Source organism: Balaenoptera acutorostrata, chromosome 8 (assembly GCF_949987535.1).
Source record: "Balaenoptera acutorostrata chromosome 8, mBalAcu1.1, whole genome shotgun sequence".
Taxonomy (NCBI): domain Eukaryota; kingdom Metazoa; phylum Chordata; class Mammalia; order Artiodactyla; family Balaenopteridae; genus Balaenoptera; species Balaenoptera acutorostrata.
The window spans coordinates 62,664,401-62,685,175 of NC_080071.1; the positions used below are offsets into that span (position 1 = coordinate 62,664,401).

Here is a 20,775-nt window from a genome sequence, read left to right on the forward strand (position 1 = left end):
TCTGAAATTGGGAAATTTAAAAATAGTCCTAGAACCACAGGTAAACCACAAACTCCTAAATCTCATAGCATTTTTTTCCAATTACCAATATAAGTACTATGTTAAAAGATTTCTTCCTGCCATCATTCCCATTAATGGTGGGACCATGATTTCTTCCTCTGGATCTGATTCCTTTATAACCATATACTCATAGAGCACATTGTTGCTGAAGTGCTGCTTGACAATTTAAACCTGGGAAATTACTGTAAAGGGAATTGTATGGAAAACAGGAAACCTGGTCCATGCTAAATAGATGAGGAAAGGAAAAGTAGCTGATACATATAAAAATTACAATTAAAATAGAGTTGCTATTCAGAAACAATTTGGGGCTCTGACAATTAGCAATGATGAGAAAACAAAGCTAAAAAATGGAAGTATCTCCACACGGGGCAGTTCTGGGCTTCAGGATCTGAACACAAATATGGCTGACATGGAGTTGTAAGTGTTGTAAGTGCCAATTAAGTGAATTTTCATATCTTCTCCTCCAAACATCTTCATTTAAAAAATTCAGTTCCCAAAGTTTATTTCAGAATTTTTGAGCTAAAAGGTTCATTAGGTGAAAGACGTCAGTTCATGACAAGGAACCTCTTTCTCACACATTTCCTACTGTTTCTCTAAAGGAGGAACTTCAAAACATTAATATTTACACACACACGTGTGCACGCCCACACACACACTCACACACACACCCCCCACTCAGGTGTTCCTTCTTTGTTGGTAAGTGTTGATGCAAGTGTTGGGCTTGACGTATACTCGCATATAAACTCATAAATATTCACTGAATAAATAAATCAACAAAGGAATGAATGATTGTGGCAAATCTGTTCTTCATGTGCTGCTTTGGCTTTGCTGTCTAGGGAATAAGCTGAGTGAGAGGTGACATGAAATGAGCTAAATCATCTGAAGAAAGCTTCATGGAGATAAAACCCAAGAACTCTGTTGCTTTACAAAAGTCTTATATTGAAAACAGAAAAGAAACTATTTCTCAATAGTTTATAATAATAACATTACACCCTCTCTTCTTAGATCATTTACTTGAACAAATGGAAAGTTTTCCTGTCAGCCTAGCTGAAGTCAGTGGTGTCAACTTCTGCACTTTCTCATTAACACTCTGAGAATTAGCACGGTGATTTCAAGGCTCGGAATGAGACAGAAATTAACGAGAGTCATAGGAGGATCGTAAAGTCACAGACTCTAGTCTGTGTCATTACAATGTATTCAAAAGCAGTCATTCTTCCCGTGGAGAATGGCAGTTCCAGTACTGCTGTTGTGATTATTATCATTTTAGGATTTTCTCTGATTTAAGTGTTCTTCCTGTCTACTTCAGAGGAGAGCTTTCTCTGACTTTTTTTTTCCCCATCATAACACTAGACTAGTTACTACTTAATAAGAACCAAATGATGTTAAATTTCAGAATGACTCTGAGTCAAAAATTTCCTTAAGCTGAAAGAACAAGATGGCCACCACAGCGACCTGATTGGTTAATTACAGTTAGGAAGCTGTGCAAGGGGCGGTTCTGGGCTTCAGGATCTGAACACAAATACGTCTCACATGGAGTTTCACTGTCATCAAGGTTAACTGATACATGTGTTATAAATGCCAATTAAGTGAATTTTCATATCCTCTCCTCCAAAAATCTTTTTTAAAAAAATTCAGTTCCCAAAGTTTATTTCAGAATTTTTGAGCTCTGCTAAAATGAAATGTATCCAACTGATTTTAAACAGCTTTGAGAACAGTTTAGGAAATCTGGAATTCATAGGCGTTTCTGCTATGGTTTTTCCTATGTTACATAAAATGGTCATTTCTCCCATTGCAGTAGAAGAAAAGAATGTGATTATTGTAGAAGTTGGAATTCTGGGTTTTAACCATGATCCAACACAAACGGTTGTGGTTTGGGGGAACTTAACCTATTCTACACTCAACATCCTGAGCTGGAATTAATTGCTCATTAGAAGCAGAAAGAGTTTCTTTTTTCACTCTAATGTAAGTAGAGCATAGGGTTTTTTGACATATTATGGAAAAATAATCTGGTTCTGAACTTTCTTTTTCTGCTTTTTGGTATTTAGGTTTGGGTTTGAGCCAGAGATAGACTAACTTATTTGATTATAGCATAAAAAGAATGATTTTGACTTTTACAAAGAAGCGATGAAACAATACCAAAATTTGGTTTTAGTTCAATTCTATTGGGTTAAAAACAAATTAGGAGTGATAATTAAAGAGTAGTTCAGCAGAAATTCTCTTTCTTTCAAACATTTCATGTAGAAAAAGCATCTCAGCAGCTGCCAAAGCAGCCTTCCTTTCTTCTATTCCACAGGGAGTTAGCACAGATTGGAATATCAGCTTTGCTACTGATCATGTGACTATGGTGCAAATTCTTAGAACACTAGTTTCCTCACCTGTGAAACAGAATTAAAGACACCTACCACATGGGAGTTGTCTGGAATAATTTATATAAGGTATTCGCTGATAGAATCAGCACTGAGTAAATGATGCCATTGTGGTGACCGAGCTGACGGTAGTAAAATTTATTGAGTAAATAATTTGCATATATTCTGTTTGTATTCCCCTCTCTTTCTTATTTTAAGTCTTTAACTAGACCCGGGTATTTCTCTTTCTTTTTTTTTTTAATTTTAATTTTTTTATTTAAGTATGGTTGATTTATAATGTTTCAGCAAAGTGATTCAGTTATACATATATATATATATGTATTCTTTTTCAGATTCTTTTCCGTTATAGGTTACTACAAGATACTGACTGTAGTTCCCTGTGCTATATAGTAGGTCCTTGTTGTTTATCTATTTTATATATAGTAGTATGTACCTGTTAATCTTGAATTCCAAATTTATCCCCCCTCACCTTTCTCCTTTGGTAACCGTAAGTTTTTTTTCTCTGTCTCCAGTTATTTCTTTGCTTCAGGATTTTTGCAGAGTTGAAAACAGAAGCTTCTAACTTTCTTCTGGTCTTTGGTCTTTGATTTTAGCACAAGCTCACTAAAGAGATTAGGTGTGCCCCTGGGGTCAGGGATGAAAGGAGTACACTCTTAAAGGAAAAGTGTGTGTGTGGGAGAGAGGGAAATAGATATTGACCTCTTGACCCGTGGACTTTGCCAAAAGTGCCTTACAACCAACCCTGACAGTTACCACCTGAAGGGACTGTGGGTACCTCAGCGGTAACCAGAGTGACCATGGCCGGAAGGCCTCCCAAATGCTTTGTGTGCTGTGCGATGTCCCAGGACTCTGGAATAATCAAAGAGGTTAAGTTCCAACAATGACTAAGAATAGTTGTCTGGCTAATGGAACATATGATTTCTAAACACCTCAGTATGTGCACCACTTAAAAACTCCTCATCTTTCTTGAACACCTTACTGCATGCCAGATAGGATTCTAAGTGCTTTACATGTAATAATCATTTAATTGTCACAATACACAGTACTATTATCCCACTTTTAAAGGAGACTGAGAGGTTAAATAAATGGCCCAAATTTACCCAGTTAGCAAGTAGTGTAGCCTGGATGTGAACTTAGGCATTCTAGCTTCCATGCTCTAAAATGCTTCCCATACCTGCTATATGATTGGGTCTAAAATTCAGGACCTCTATCTGGGGGTTTAGGAAGACTGGATGGGAAGACACTAGTTTAGAGTAGCATCTTCAGGGTAGATTTCAGACAGCGCTGACTGAGGACTCACGGTCTATGTTGGTCACGGCAGCTGGCCGTGGGCCACAGGGGGCAGACTTGGAAACAAAAGTCTTCCTTTGAGAGAAATGAGGGCCAGGTTGCTGGTGAAATCAGTGCCACCCTTAGGATCAGGTCATTTCCCAAGGAAGCCTGTCAGGCTGGGAGATGTGGGGCAACTGGGGGTCTGTACATAAAAGCGAGGTGCTGGAGGACCTTTGGGCTGTGGAGAGCAGCAACAAGGCATGGGGGGAAATGTCCTACCAGTATGGGACCCTTGCCCCTCTGTTTCACCAAGGGAAAGTTTCCAGTGATGGATTCCATTGACCCCTCTCCTATTGCCTCCTCCTAGACTTCCCCTACAGTGCCTAAATTTGTACCTAATTAGGGTTAATCAAATGTCTACTTTAAAAAGATAAGTCTTTCAGGGAGTGGGAAGAACTTCCATGGGTCAGATTATTTGCCCCCCCCCCCCCCCCCACAGAATGCAGCGAGATGAACTTCACTAAGAAAACAGGTATTTTGATGGAGGACAGTACAGAGAGGTAACTTTGGACTCCTGAGCACTTTGGGAGAAAGCGTGGGCTTAAGTGCAGTGTCATGATAGGGAGGCAGGGGTGATAACAGGTCAGGAAAACTGGGGAGACATTCTTAAAGACTGATAGATAGGAAGGGGCTAGGGAACATCTCCATAGTGTGTCCAGGAAAGAGGGAAGAGGGGAGTTTCCTTCTCCAGCCCCTGGCTCCCTTGCTCCCACTTCTGGGTCAGTGTTCTGTGACTAGCAAAAGGTTCCTGGATTTTAGTGGGCTTTTTGTGGGCTGGTCTGGGACCCTACAATCAGTAACTTTTTTTCCTATGGGGAAAAACATTCCCAGGTCCAAACTACCAATTTCTTAATGGGTTTTTGAAACACAGTTTGTTTTTATGTTGGGGATTGCCTGTAAACATGTTGCCTCCTTTCAAAATGATTTACACTGTGTTTAAAAGCTAGAAATTCACTCACATGATTTTCTTCTGCATCGCTAATATGTCATCATGTTCCAGTGAAAGCCACACTGAGATATAAAAGGACTAAAGCTACCAACCAAAAGAAAAAAGTCTTGAATTTATTTTGCCTTCTTCTTTCCCAAAATTTTCACTACGTCCTGAAATCCAGGTGAGCAAGTCCCAACCCTTCAAGTGGCATTTGATGTTTCACCAATAACAAGTTCAATCAAACCTCAGGCCCTTCCAAAATCCACCTAATTTGTAGACAGTTCTCTGCCTTGGTACCTCTTCCATTCCTCAGTTCAGTTGTTTGAGGAAATCAGGGGGAAACACTCATCTGTTGATGGAGGGACACATTGGAAGGGACGTGATTATGGAGCTCAAGAGGGTCTCATCAACTGAGAGGGGGTTGGTTATTGCTGGTAGGAGCCAAACTACAACAGTTACGGATATATATGCTTGATGGTTCTAATTCTTTACCTCATTCCATCTTTTGAAGCTTTTAAGAAAAGCATATGTTCTTGTCAAAAAACAACAATCCATGAGGATACAGATGGAGCAGTTCTTACCCAAAGAAAGAGATTTACTTTTCGTCCTTTCAAAGAATTCTACTGCCTCCCTCTAAGGCAAATTCCTAGGTCTTGGGTGAATCGAAATGTCACTTGCCAACCTGAACAAACAGCCAGTGGTATGGTTATTTCTCATGAATAACTCAGTGAAGCCAGCTGGGTTCTTGGGATAGCTCAAAGATGCTGGACCAGTAGACAAAAAGAATCTTCTCTCTCCTTTTACCTAGCCAACAACGGCAGCAAGTTTAAGAATGACAATAGATCTGTTCTTTCTAACATGAAAGTACATGAAGGGAAAGTTCTTTTCTCTCTCTCCTTGAAAATCTAAGAAGATGAAGGAAGTTTATATCATTATGAGAACTAGAAGTTGTAGTAGACAACTCCTAACTGTGTCCGGCATCCATTTTTCCCTTCCCCTGTTAATAAAACATTGATTTTCTTTTAGGGACCACTTCTTCACCTATACTCATTCATGGAATTTATGTAGGTCTGATTCTACTTTCTGGTTCCGGGAGTGATCTTGTGATGCAGTTCTGACCAGTAAAAGTACTGTATCTTTCTGGCCGTGGGAGCTCAGGAGTGGACATGTGACCCAGGCTGAGTCAATAAGCCATTGAGGATTGCATTGAACATCAGTTCAAGGACCTCCTGGACATACTGGGGGTGAGACACTCTTTCTATAGAGTTGTTGGGTTGGAGCTGCTGATGGCTGTCTTGCCACCATACGTGGGAGCCCCTTGACAATGGTTCCTACAGAGAGAATAACAAAGGTGAGAGATGGAGAAGGACAGACCCCTAATGGTCTGTCTGGAGGGGCAGGATCCAGCTTTGCCTGAAGTTAGATATGCTTATGGACTTTAAAGTTACATAAGCCAAAAAAATTTCCTTTTTTACTTAGGCCAGTTTGAATTAGGTTTCTGTTGCAACTTAAGAGCCACTGATTTATCCACAATTGTTTTACAACGTCCCTAGTTTTTTTTTTTTTTTTAACATCTTTATCGGAGTATAATTGCTTTACAATGGTGTTCTAGTTTCTGATGCATAAAAAAGTGAATCAGCTATACGTATACATATATCCCCATATCCCCTCCCTCTTGCGTCTCCCTCCCACCCTCCCTAACCCACCCCCTAGGTGGACATAAAGCACCGAGTTGATCTCCCTGTGCTGTGTGGCTGCTTCCCACTAGCTATCTATTTTACATGTGGTAGTGTATATATGTCCATGCCACTCTCTCATTCATCCCAGCTTACCCTTCCCCTTCCCCATGTCCTCAAGTCCATTCTCTACATCTGCATCTTTATTCCTGTCCTGCCCCTAGGTTCCTCAAAACCATTTTTTTTTTAGATTCCATAAATATGCGTTAGCATATGGTATTTATTTTTCTCTTTCTGACTTACTTCACTCTGTATGACAGTCTCTAGGTCCATCCACCTATTACGAATAACTCAATTTCGTTTCTTTTTATGGCTGATATTCCATTGTATATATGTGCCACATCTTTGTTATCTGTTCATCTGTCGATGGACACGTAGGTTGTTTCCATGTCCTGGCTATTGTAAATAGTGCTGCAATGAACATTGGGGTGCATATGTCTTTTTGAATTATGGTTTTCTCAGGGTATATGCTCAGTAGTGGGATTGCTGGGTCATATGGTAGTTCTAGTTTGAGTTTTTTAAGGAACTTCCATACTGTTCTCCATAGTGGCTGTATCAATTTACATTCCCACCAACAGTGCAAGAGGGTTCCCTTTTCTCCACACCCTCTCCAGCATTTATTGTTTGTGGATTTTTTGATGATGCCCGTTCTGACTGGTGTGAGGTGATACCTCACTGTAGTTTTGATTTGGACTTCTCTAATGATTAGTGATGTTGAGCATCCTTTCATGTGTTTGTTGACAATCTGTATATCTTCTTTGGAGAAATGTCTATTTAGGTCTTCTGCCCATTTTTGGATTGGGTTGTTTGTTTTTTTGATATTGAGCTGCATGAGCTGCTCGCGTATTTTGGAGATTAATCCTTTGTCAGTTGCTTCATTTGCAAATATTTTCTCCCATTCTGAGGGTTGTCTTTTCGTCTTGTTTATGGTTTCCTTTGCTGTGCAAAAGTTTTTAAGTTTCACTAGGTCTCATTTGTCTATTTTTGTTTTTATTTCCATTTCTCTAGGAGGTGGGTCAAAAAGGATCTTGCTGTGATTTATGTCATAGAGTGTTCTGCCTATGTTTTCCTCTAAGAGTTTGATAGTGTCTGGCCTTACATTTAGGTCTTTAACCCACTTTGAGTTTATTTTTGTGTGTGGTGTTAGGGATTGTTCTAATTTCATTCTTTTACATGTAGCTGTCCAGTTTTCCCAGCACCACTTATTGAAGAGGATGTCTTTTCTCCATTGTATATTCTTACCTCCTTTATCAAAGATAAGGTGACCATATGTGTGTGGGTTTATCTCTGGGCTTTCTATCCTGTTTCATTGATCTATATTTCTGTTTCTGTGCCAGTACCATACTGTCTTGATTACTGTAGCTTTGTAGTATAGTCTGAAGTCAGGGAGCCTGATTCCTCCAGCTCCATTTTTCTTTCCCAAGATTGCTTTGGTTATTCGGGGCCTTTTGTGTTTTCATACAAATTGTGAAATTTTTTGTTCTAGTTCTGTGAAAAATGCCATTGGTAGTTTGATAGGGATTGCATTGAATCTGTAGATTGCTTTGGGTAGTAGAGTCATTTTCACAATGTTGATTCTTCCAATCCAAGAACATGGTATACCTCTCCATCTGTTTGTATCATCTTTAATTTCTTTCATCAGTGTCTTACAGTTTTCTGCATACAGGTCTTTTGTCTCCTTAGGTAGGTTTATAACTAGATATTTTATTCTTTTGGTTGCAATGGTAAATGGGAGTGTTTCCTTAATTTCTCTTTCAGATATTTCACCATTAGTCTGTAGGAATGCGAGAGGTTTCTGTTCATTAATTTTGTATCCTGCTACTTTACCAAATTCACGATTAGCTCTAGTAGTTTTCTGGTAGCATCTTTGGGATTCTCTATGTATAGTATCATGTCATTTGCAAACAGTGACAGCTTTACTTCTTCTTTTCCAATTTGGATTCCTTTTATTTCTTTTTCTTCTCTGATTGCTGTGGCTAAAACTTCCAAAACTATGTTGGATAACAGTGGTGAGAGTGGGCAACCTTCTCCTGTTCCTGATCTTAGTGGAAATGGTTTCAGTTTTTCACCATTGAGAATGATGTTGGCTGTGGGTTTGTCATATATGGCCTCTATTATGTTGAGGTAAGTTCTCTCTATGCCTACTTTCTGGAGGGTTTTTATCATAAATGGGTTTTAAATTTTGTTGAAAGCTTTTTCTGCATCTATTGAGATGATCATATTGTTTTTATCCTTCAATTTGTGAATATGGTTTATTACATTGATTGATTTGTATTCTGAAGAATCCTTGCATTCCTGGTATGAACTCCATATGATCATGGTGTATGATCCTTTTAATGTGCTTTTGGATTCTGTTTGCTAGTATTCTGTTGAGGATTTTTGCATCTATGTTGACCAGTGGTATTGCCTGTAGTTTTCTTTTGTGACATCTTTGTCTGGTTTTGGTATCAGGGTAATGGTGGCCTTGTAGAATGAGTTTCGGAGTGTTCCTCCCTCTGTTACATTTTGGAAGAGTTTGAGAAGGATAGGTGTTAGCTCTTCTCTAAATGTTTGATAGAATTCGCCTGTGAAGCCATCTGGTCCTGAGCTTTTGTTTGTTGGAAGATTTTTAATCACAGTTTCAATTTCAGTGCTTGTGACTGGTCTGTTTATATTTTCTATTTTTTCCTGGTTCAGTCTTGGAAGGTTGTGCTTTTCTAAGAATTTGTCCATTTCTTCCAGGTTGTCCATTTTATTGGCATATAGTTGCTTGTAGTAATCTCTCATGATCCTTTGTATTTCTGCAGTGTCAGTTGTTACTTCTCCCTTTTCATTCCTAATTCTATTGATTTGAGTCTTCTCCCTTTTTTCTTGATGAGTCTGGCTAATGGTTTATAAATTTTGTTTATCTTCTCAAAGAACCAGCTTTTAATTTAATTGATATTTGATATCGTTTCCTTCATTTCTTTTTCATTTATTTCTGATCTGATCTTTATGAGTTCTTTCCTTCTGCTAACTTTGGGGTTTTTTTGTCCTTCTTTCTCTAACTCTTTTAGGTGTAAGGTTAGGTTGTTTATTTCAGATGATTTTTGTTTCTTAAGGTAGGATTGTATTGCTATAAATTTCTCTCTTAGAACTGCTTTTGCTGCATCCCATAGGTTTTGGGTTGTCATGTTTTCACTGTCGTTTGTTTCTAGGTATTTTTAAATTTCCTTTTTGATTTCTTCAGTGATCTCTTCGTTATTTAGTAGAGTATTGTTTAGCCTCCATGTATCTGTATTTTTTACAGTTTTTTCCTGTAACTGATATCTAGTCTCATAGCGTTCTTGTCAGAAAAGATACTTGATGCAATTTCAATTTTCTTAAATTTACTAAGGCTTGATTTGTGACCCAAGATATTATCTATCCTGCAGAATGTTCCATGAGCACTTGAGAAGAATGTGTATTCTGTTGTTTTTGGATGGAATGTCCTATAAATATCAATTAAGTCCATCTTGTTTAATGCGTCATTTAAAGGTTGTGTTTCCCTATTTATTTTCATTTTGGATGATGTGTCCATTGGTGAAAGTGGCGTATTCAAGTCCCCTACTATGATTGTGTTACCATCCATTTCCCCTTTTATGGCTGTGAGCATTTGCCTTATGTATCGAGGTGCTCCTATGTTGGGTGCATACATATTTACAATTGTTCTATCTTCTTCTTGGATTGATCCCTTGCTCATTATGTAGTGTCCTTCTTTGTCTCTTGTAATAGTCTTTATTTTAAAGTCTATTTTCTCTGATAGGATAATTGTTACTCCAGCTTTCTTTTGATTTCCATTTGCATGGAATATCTTTTTCCATCCCCTCACTTTCAGTCTGTATGTGTCCCTAGGTCTGAAGTGGGTCTCTTGTAGACAGCATATGTACGGGTCTTGTTTTTGTATCCATTCAGCCAGTCTATGTCTTTTGTTTGGAGCATTTAATCCATTTACATTTAAGGTTAATTATCAATATGTATGTTCCTATTACCATTTTCTTAATTGTTTTGGGTTTGTAATTGTAGGGCTTTTCCGTCTCTTGTGTTTCCTGCCTAGAGAAGTTCCTTTAGCATTTGCTGTAAAGCTGGTTTGGTGGTGCTGAATTCTCTCAGCTTTTGCTTGTCTGTAAAGTTCTCATTTCTCTGTCGAATCTGAATGAGATCCTTGCTGGGCAGAGTAATCTTGGTTGTAGGTTTTTCCCTTTCATCACTTTAAATATGTCCTGCCACACACTTCTGGCTTGCAAAGTTTCGGCTGAGAATTCAGCTGTTAACCTTATGGGGATTCCCTTCTTCTAGAGAATTTTTCATTTCATTTATTGTGTTGTTCATCAGTTTGTTTGCTCTTTAGTTCTTCTAGGTCCTTGTGAAACGTTTCTTGTATTTTCTCCATTTTATTTCCAAGATTTTGGATCATCTTTACTATCATTACTCTGAATTCTTTTTCAGGTAGACTGCCTATTTCCCCTTCATTTGTTTGGTCTGGTGGGTTTTTTCCTTGCTCCATCAGCTGCTGCGTATTTCTCTGTCTTCTCGTTTTGCTTAACTTACTGTGTCTGGGGTCTCCTTTTTGCTGGCTGCAGGTTTGTAGTTCCTGTTGTTTTTGGGGTCTGCCCCCAGTGGGTAAGGTTGGTTCAGTGGGTTGTGCAGGCTTCCTGGTGGAGGAGACTGTTGCCTGTGTTCTGGCGGATGAGGCTGGATCTTGTCTTTCTGGTGGGCAGGACCACGTCCAGTGGTGTGTTTTGGGTTGTCTGTGAGCTTAGTATGATTTTAGGCAGCCTCTCTGCTAATGGGTGGGGCTGTGTTCCTGTCTTGCTAGTTGTTGGGCATGGGGTGTCCAGCACTGGAACTTGCTCGTCGTTGAGTGGAGCTGGGTCTTAGCGTTGAGACAGAGATCTCTGGGAGAGCTCTTGCTGACTGATATTACTTGGGGCAGGAGGTCTCTGGTGGACCAATGTCCTGAACTCGGCTCTCCTACCTCAGAGGCTCAGGTCTGACTCCTGGCCGGAGCACCAAAACCCTGTCAGCCACACAGGTCAGAAGAAAAGGGAGAGAAAAAAAGAAAGAAAGAAAGAAAAAACTAAACTAAAATAAAAGTTATTAAAATAAAAAATAAAAAAAAATTAGTTAAATAAAAAAGATTAAAAAGTAATAAAAAAAATTAAGAAGAGAGCAACCAAACCAATAAAGAAATCCATCAATGATAAGAAGTGTTAAAAACTATTAAAAAAAAAATGGACAGACAGATCCCTAGGACAAATGGTAACAACAAACCTATATAGACAAAATCACACAAAGAAGCATACACATACACACTCAAAAAAGAGAAAAAGGAAAATATATATATATAAAAGGAAGAGAACAACCAAATCAATAAACAAATCTACCAGTGATAATAAGCTCTAAATACTAAACTAAGATAAACATAAAACCAGAAACAAATTAGATGCAGAAAGCAAACCCGAAGTCTACAGTTGCTCCCAAAGTCTACTGCCTAAATTTTGGGATGATTCATTGTCTCTTCAGGTATTCCAGAGATGTAGGGTACATCAAGCTGATTGTGGAGGTTTAATCCGCTGCTCCTGAGGCTGCTGGGAGAAATTTCCCTTTCTCTTCTTTGTTCGCACAGCTCCTGGGGTTCAGCTTTGGATTTGGCCCCGCCTCTGCATGTAGGTCGCCTGAGGGTGTCTGTTCCCCACCCAGACAGGACGGGGTTAAAGGAGCAGCTGATTCGGGGGCTCTGGCTCACTCAGGCCAGGGGGAGGAGGGGTACGGATGCGGGGGGAGCCTGCGGCGGCAGAGGCCAGCATGACGTTGCACCTGCCTGAGGGGCACCGTGCGTTCTCCCGGGAAAGTTGTCCCTGGATCACGGGACGCTGGCAGTGGTGGGCTGCACAGGCTCCCAGGAGGGGAGGTGTGGACAGTGACCTGTGCTCGCACACAGGCTGCTTGGTGGCGGCAGCAGCAGCCTTAGCGTCTCATGCCTGTCTCGGGTCTGTGCTGATAGCCGCGGCTCGTGTCAGTCTCTGGAGCTCGTTTATGTGGTGCTATGAATCCCCTCTCCTTGCGCACCCTGAAACAATGGTCTCTTGCCTCTTAGGCAGTTCCAGACTTTTTCCCGGACTCCCTCCCGGCTAGCTGTGGTGCGCTAGCCCCTTCAGGCTGTGTTCACGCAGCCAACCCCAGTCCTCTCCCTGGGATCCGACCTCCGAAGCCGGAGCCTCAGCTCCCAGCCCCCGCCCGTCCCAGCGCGTGAGCAGACAAGCCTCTCAGGCAGGTGAGTGCTGGTTGGCACTGATCCTCTGTGCAGACATCTCTCCACTTTGCCCTCTGCACCCCTGTTGCTGCGCTCTCCTCCGTGGTTCCTAAGCTTCCCCCCTCTGCCCCCCGCAGTCTCTGCCCACGAAGGGGCTTCCTAGTGTGTGGAAACCTTTCCTCCTTCACAGCTCCCTCCCAGAGGTGCAGGTCCCATCCCTATTCTTTGTCTCTGTTTTTTCTTTTTTCTTTTGCCCTACCCAGGTACGTGGGGAGTTTCTTGCCTTTTGGGAAGTCTGAGGTCTTCTGCCAGTGTTCAGTAGGTGTTCTGGAGGAGTTGTTCCACATGTAGATGTATTTCCAATGTATTTGTGGGGAGGAAAGTGATCTCCACGTCTTACTCCTGCACCATCTTGAAAGTCCCCCCCGCCTCCATCCTTAGTTTTTAACAAATGCCTTCAAGGAGCAAGAGAAGGAAAATATGAACAAGTTTTAGTTCTTGTATTGGACCACTGTACAGCAGGAGCTCATTTCTCTTATCCATCATGTGTAGAAAATAACCTTCTGATGGTTTTGTACTTGTGTGGCTATTACACATTCCATCTCAAATCCTTTCCTAAGATGGCTAGCACGAGCTCAGCATCTTGATCTCCCTTTCTTCTGACTACAGAATTCACCAGCTGTGTCTGTCATTGTCCAGACAGCTGCCAAGTATATTCCATCCATTTGGTTTCTAAATCATCTTCATAATAGAAGAAACAAATCTTTCAGAATGTTTTTATTTATTCACCCAACCATCTCTTTGTTCTAACCATGACCTACCTGAACCAATCCCTTTTGCCATAAAGACATAGTGTTATGTCTTTTATGACAGTGGAAACCAGCTTACCTCCTTCCCACCCATGTGTCTACAAACCCCTTTTACAGATAAACATTCTTCTAATTTAGCCAAAGAATTAAAAAGAGGAAGGAGGTATAATATATGCCATATACCTCTTGAAAAGAAACAGTAATAAAGGTACTAATATTTGTAGAAAGCTCTAGAGCCATCCCATTTCTGAAATTATTACTTACAGGATATTCATGCTGCTGTTAAATAAGCAGATAATCTTTATCTGCTAATAATAATAATAATAAAGCCCAACAAGGACAAACCACAGCCTGCTGCCAGAGGACTGTGGCAGTCTTAACAAATTTTACAGAACATAAAATGCCAGCAGATAACAGGTATTATGTTTTCTTTTGGCAAATATGAACACTTCACAGCTAGCCTATCTTGCTCACTTAATTGGGCCTATAAAAACTCACCAGGCATCTCACTTGCAGCCATTGAAATTCCCTCCACTTGTTCTTTACAGCTTTTCAGAGCCTAGATGGGAAAACAGCTACCAAACAGACTTGCTGAAAAGATTTTTAAGGTCTCATGTCTATATTTACAAACCTTGCAATCTGTGTGTACTCATTTATTTCAACACAAATGAAGTGAATAAATCAGGAGCTCCTTTGGGAAAAGAAAAACCACCACATTTGAGAGAAAAAGAACAAAATATGTGACTGAGGCAACTCCCAAATGTTCTCTATCGCTTTTCCAGCACCCCTCATGCACACCCTGCTTCCAACAGAATTAACTGCATTCTCTGCACTCATTTAGAAGATAATACTACTCTACACTACAGCATTTCTCACATATATTAATGTCCTTTTTTTTGGTTTTGGCTTAGATGTCTGTATTCCTGGCTAGACTGTGAGTTCCTCCAACATAGAGATGATATATTATTGTTACTAGTACTGGGCTTATGCTAAGACTGAGCAAATATTGGTTAAAATTGAATAGGAGACACAGAAAAAAGAGAAGGAAAAGAGAGAGAGGTATGAGAGCAAGGGAGAACACAAGAGAGCAGTAAGATAAATCTTTGGCTCTGGGCCACTGGGCAGGTGCAACATTGGTAGAAAACTACCCACAAGATGGCCTGGGAAGATGCAGAAAGTCTGAGGGGGGTCAAAGAAAAAAAGAGTGATAAAAATACATTCCAAAAAATATTAATAAGGAGCAGCCTTTCCTAAAAGCATACTCCAAAATTTCTCTAGGATTGTCTTCCAAGTTTCTAATATACAGCCTGCAAATTTCGTTATACATTTCTTGTGCAGAAAATGACAACTGTATCATGACACCTGGCTAAAAGTGATTGTAAACTGCACCCTAATTTCAGAGACATGAAAAATAAAATAAAAAAACAATAAAACCACCAGAAAACTATGAACAGAACCTAATAATCTTTTCAGTGTTTCATAGATCCTAGTACTCTTTCCGTGATTGTTTTAATCATTTTGGCTTTGAAGACTTTTGTGAGCATACTTTCATTCTTTTTGGCCTTTTAAAGAAGTAGTTATTAGGTAACTTATTCCCCTAATTTCCTTCTCGATAAATCAGAAGTTCCCCAGTGTAGTGTGACTCAAGGGGATATTTGTCAGGCCTCTCAGTCTGAGGTACTGGGAGCTTGGGGGATTCTGAGTCCATGAAAGTATTTTTTGATGATGCTGGTCCACGTACTGATCGTGTTAGATAAGTAGAACTACTTCAGTGTTTACTGAAGCAATTGGAATCAATGCCCTACTTTTAGACTTGTGAGTCAGAAAGCTTGATGACCACCTGGAGAAGCACCTGGGAGCCCTCTCTTGGGTCCCATCCCTCCACTTCATGGACTGTCTATCAGTTTTCAACAGGCACCCTTGGTGATCCTGAAGACCAGCCAATCTAGGAACCACAGTCTCATAAAAGCTGCCTTGTTGTGTCTGGCTGACTGGCAGGAATGAAACGGTAACTTTCTAAACTTGCTTTCCTAGATCTCTCCAAAAGTAGCAAGACAACGGGGTGATTTCTCAGGTCTGTGCTGGACAAAAGATACTAGTGTTTTTCCTTGGTTTGTGGAGAGGACGGGAAAGGATGCTGAGATTCTAATCCCTGGTTTGGAGTATCACAGCCAATCACAATGAACAGTCATCTTTTATGACAGTGCATTTCCCAAGCATCCCTTTGGGAAGTTGGAGTCCCCAGCTGTCTGGGAAATGTAAAATCAGTCACTTTTGGCAAAGCTCGACACACCCGAGCATGGGAAACACAAATGAAAATAGAGAGACTCTTTTACTCACTAGATTGTTTGTCTGGTTACACATTTGCTCAGCAAAGAAACAGAATCATCAAGATAGGGAGGACCCAAGTGTGTAGTTATCTAGCTCAGGTTTGATGAAGGTAAGAGGAAACTTTAAGTCTCATGAGTGTAAGCATTTTCATCCTTTCAGCTTGATGTAAGGAGATCATATAAAGTAAGGTCTAAACAACAAGGACTACTTTATCTAAAATTACTTATCTTATTTTGCTCATAGGAATTCATACTGGTTTTGAGAAGGAAGACTTTTCAACACACTGGACATGGTGGAAACAACTTCCCTTTATTTTATTGTCCATTTGATTGAGGGAACAGAGCCTCATGTATAGAGTCTTTCATCAAAGTCAATAAGTCAATCTGATTAAGCTTGAAATGAATTGTTGTAGATTGTTATTCTGTGAACATCTTTCTCTTCTGTTACTGAGAGTCTAAGTGACCAGTTGCCCCATCACTGTAAATGCCATTCTGCTTAATCCTAACATCTGTAATAAAACCAGTAAATAGCTGTTTGTTCGGATCTGTAGTCACAGGATGCTTATCTGTGGAAGAGGCTGAAGCCATTTGGTTGGAGATCGCTAACCCTTACTGTGTACTTCTGATTAGTGTTTTTAAACTCTGCCATATAAGGAAGAATCTATGGGGCTAAGAAATTTCAGTCGCTCTGCACAACAGTGGTGGATGCTGAAACTGAGTTTGGAACCCCTGTGTAAAAGTACTAGGTTTTATGCATGAGAAACCACAGTAACCAAGTGAAGACTAGAGGGAATCAGCTCAGTGGCTGGACTCTACTCTCCCTACTCTGACCTCGTGAACACAAATATGAGTGTGAAAGTCAAGAAAGGAAACTTTCCTTTAATACATCTGTCCTTCAAAAGAGCTGGTGTGGCCACCAGGGATAAGACAGTTCCTTATGGGGTTCTCCAAACAGCACTAAAAACTGTAGGAGAAGGCAGTAATCATCAAAGAGGATGAGGGAGAGCCTTGCCTTCTTGAAAAAGGCAAGAGAATGAATCATGCTATTTTGAAAAAACCCAGAAAATATCTCTTTAGAGGTCACAATATTCTTTTCTCTTCCCAAATGTTGAAGGATTTGGCAAAGAGAACCCTCTAATAAAAAACTGCCCTTATCTCAAAATGAAATGATCTTAGTGTACTGGTAAGATCAGCAAAATGTAAATTGTTCAGATGCAATATACAAAGAGTTGATATCTTTGAATTGATATCTTTTGGACCCTTCTGAAATTTATTTCTAATAATCATTTTCCAAAGGAGGGATGGCTTATGTTGCATGGTCTGTTAATGCTTGACCAGATGTCTGAGACTCAAGAGATGGAGGGCAAGGATTAAGGCTCAGTAGATGATGGCCAAGATTCCTTGTGTTCTTTAAAATAGCTAACATCTGCTCCATCCCAACAAGCTGGCATACAAGTCCAACAGGGAGTAAATATGAGAGCAATTAAAATGAACTACTGTGCATTAGGGTGGTTTGATTTATAGAAACAACTTCTGTGGGAGAAAATGGCTGTGGTTTAGGTAATGTTCACATCTATGAAACTGAAGTAACCTAAATATAGCTTGGTATGTACAGCACATTCTTGACCATGTTCTTCTGCTCTTAACTACATCAGTAAAGATGAATTCAATGATTGCAGTCAGGCGTGGACTTACCCAGTGAAGGTCATAGTCAGGTCTTGCTCTTCCTTCATTGTCCTCATATAAAGCGAAAGCTTCCCTCCGAGCCTGATAATACTCCTTTCGCAACTTCTGGATGCGGTCAGTGCTTCCGCTCATGGGACGGCCACTGCAGGACATAATCAGACAATCACACAATGTACATCATCCTGGAAACTCGCTTTTTGATTTTTTTTTTTTTAATTAAAGCAGCTGACATCCAAATTTGGAAGATTCAGTAATATCATACAGACATGCTAGGAGAACTGTGAAATCCCTGGTAATAAAAATAAATAAAAACCAGTCTTTATGTGCATATGTTTAGCTCCAAGGGTCAAAACATCTAACTTGGGATTAATAAATGCCTTTTGAGTGAGAACTTAAGATAAGGTCCTGATCTTTAGAGCAATTAAAAGAGCCATCACCTTTTTCTTATAATCATATGTACAGAGTTTAGTTAAATTTTAATGTAGTATCTCATTTTCTCAAATGAGTGTTGCCAACTTGAGACCAGTTGTTTGACCTGAAGGTTGGAGGTGATGCAGAGTTGGCAGGTGCCACTGTTCATTTCAATGACATTTGTGAATTTTTGGAGTGGGGCTGGAGTACATGTCATTATATGGATGTAGGCAGGACATAGTGAAAGAGAAGAATGTGGAAGGCATGTGAAGAAGTAAAAAGGAAAATAAAGAGCTGGTCATAGAACATACCATCTTGGTTACTTGTCCAAGCTTTTCCTCTCTCTACTTAGCTACTTCTTCCTCTCAGGAATTACAGCTTCTCCAGTGACTTATCCATTCAACCCCACACTGGTCAGCCAGTGGTTCCCTTTTAACTTGGATCTGTCACTATCGTTTCAACAGAACCAACATCACATGATACAATCAGGGCTAGGAAGCAAGGGGAGGATGGTAGGCAGGCCTCTACAGCTGATCAACTTCTTTGGTTCATCTGAGGCATAACTGAGTGCCCTATTGTGTCAGACCTTACGTTAAGACCTGGGGATCTTAAAACAAACAAACAAACAGAACTCGTTCACAGAAAGCACACAGTTTGGGAGGTGGGGGGCTGAAAGGGATACAGAGGACCACAATCCATGGTGACCGGTGCTGTAGGTGCGCACAGGGGCTGTGGGGACTCACGCTGCTTAAGCTTTAACAGGGTGAGAGCAGGGCCATGGAAGGAGACCACAGAAGGCTCTACAGAGGAGGTGACACTTTAGCTGAGTCTTGAAGGATGCATAGGTGCTCAATAGCTGGACAAGTGAGGTGAGGAAATTCCACGTGGAGGGGAGGGCAACGCAAAGGACAGAAATGAGAAAGCACCCTGCTTTGGGGGAATGCAAGGAAGTCAGTTGGGCAAGCAGTGGTCCTTGGCTTCTTTTGTCCTGCCTCGTACCCATATTGGGTGATGTATGTTCCCTTCCTTCTCTCATTTAGGAAGCAAATTATAATAAAAAGGGAGTGCTGGTACTTTAGGGATATTCTGAATTTACTCTAATAAATGATGAAATATATCACTTGCAAATGTTGGTACTTTAACTCAATTTGTAACAATTAATCATAATGATACTCATAATTCATGGGTATGTGAGAATCACTGCTCGAGTATATACAGGGAATGTGGGAGGAAACAGGGAAGAGAGACAGGTGAGACTGAGAAAAGTAGGTAGGGGTCCCATGGTGAAGACCTGTACGTGCCAAAACCATCCCCAAGTATTACAGTTGAGCTTTAAGTTTAAATGAGATATCTGATAGAATGAGATATCTGAAAGCAGTAGAAAGAAGTCATCTACTATTTTGTTAAAACATTTAACAATTATACTTAAACTATAAAAGAAAAGGGTGAGTAAACATTTTTTGGAAGGAAAACGTTCTTCCCAAACTAGATTGTAAGTTAATTGAAAGCAGAACCACGTGTCTCAACATCCTCTGTACAAAGTTAGCACAGAGTTTTTGGCTTCCTACCTGCTCTATGGACACCAAGCAGCTTATGCCTTTGTTTAAGAAAAGACAAGTTCTTAGGGATCACATACCTTGATTTTTCTTCAATATGTATTTTTAAAACTTGCAAAATAGTTCTAACTCTGTTTCCTGACTATACTTCTTTTTTGGAACAAAAGTTTTCCTCGAGAACTTGGAAAAGATCGCAGTAAGAAAAAAGTGGAACGTCTGATATGCTTTTCTGCACAACGGAAGGCAGGAAAGACAGCAGCGCTCAATTCTGAACAGCTTCCCTCACTCTTGAGTACTCTGAGCTAACTATGGGCCTGCATCCACTGTGCAGGCTTCTGCCCATTACATGCATGCATGAGCCGCGCTTAAACTCACCAGATGAGTTCAATCAACGTGGTGCAAACACAGCATACATAATCTATCAGTTTACCTGAAGAAACCGAAGCACTGAATTCAAGCAGAATGAAGTCATCAGTAATAAAGGAAAAAGAAAGAAACTGATAAGGGACTGTTTTAAAAATCCCCACAATTTTCCTACATTTGTGGGAAAAAATAATCATACTCAGACCGTAATCTATTCTTCCATATGCCGATAAATAAATAAATTTAAAAATACGGGTTTGATCAGATTTCAGTTCTCAGATAGAAGGAATGGGGCAAGAATACAAAATCAGCTGTTTACGATTCAGAAAATCCCCTATGGCTGACAGTAACATGACTATTTACCCAGAGAAGAAATCTGACCTCAGAGAAAAACAGGAAAAAAGTCTAGAAATTCATGGACCATCTAAGTGCAAAACATTCTCCCTTGTGTGAATATTTTAAAGAAGTTATGGGGCACCGTGCAAACCTTTCATGATAAGCCAGGACTACATCGCAACATTCTCTCTTTTTTTTTTCTCTCTCTCTAACCCTCACTCTACTTCTAGTAACTGTATCAGATTTTTTCCCAGGTCGTTGGTTTATATAATACAATTAGGAATAGAAAATTCTGATTTCATCTCTCAGCTCTTCTGTGCAGATAACACACACAGGTTTACCATCAAATCAATAAAAATTAAAAAAAAAATAAAACAAAAAACAACACAGCTATTGTAACCAAAGCCGTTAACTGATTCCATTTTGTGTTGAAGAGGTAGAAATTTGAAGAGGAACATAAAAATGCCTTTGTCATAAGAGCAGCAATAATCATAATAGTCATAATTTATGGAACATTTATACAGCCAATATATTGATACAGACTTTTAATTACTCCACTTTCTGCTCAGAGCAGACATCACTAATCACTTACGGCATTCCTTCCCC

The 20,775-nt window shown here is 40.0% G+C and overlaps 1 protein-coding gene across 5 annotated transcripts in view; it reads right to left on the reverse strand.

The window, feature by feature from the left end:
- PARD3B (par-3 family cell polarity regulator beta) overlaps nt 1-20,775 on the reverse strand; it is a 1,043,271-nt gene that overhangs the window by 118,033 nt on the left and 904,463 nt on the right. For 4 of the 5 annotated variants that reach the window (XM_057551599.1, XM_057551600.1, XM_057551598.1 and 1 more), the window contains one exon: nt 17,513-17,645. In XM_057551599.1, coding sequence (XP_057407582.1) covers nt 17,513-17,645 — 133 coding nt within the window. Of the gene's footprint in view, nt 1-13,985; nt 14,063-17,512; nt 17,646-20,775 lie in introns of those variants that run through there. The other variant, XM_057551601.1, reaches the window with a different exon arrangement.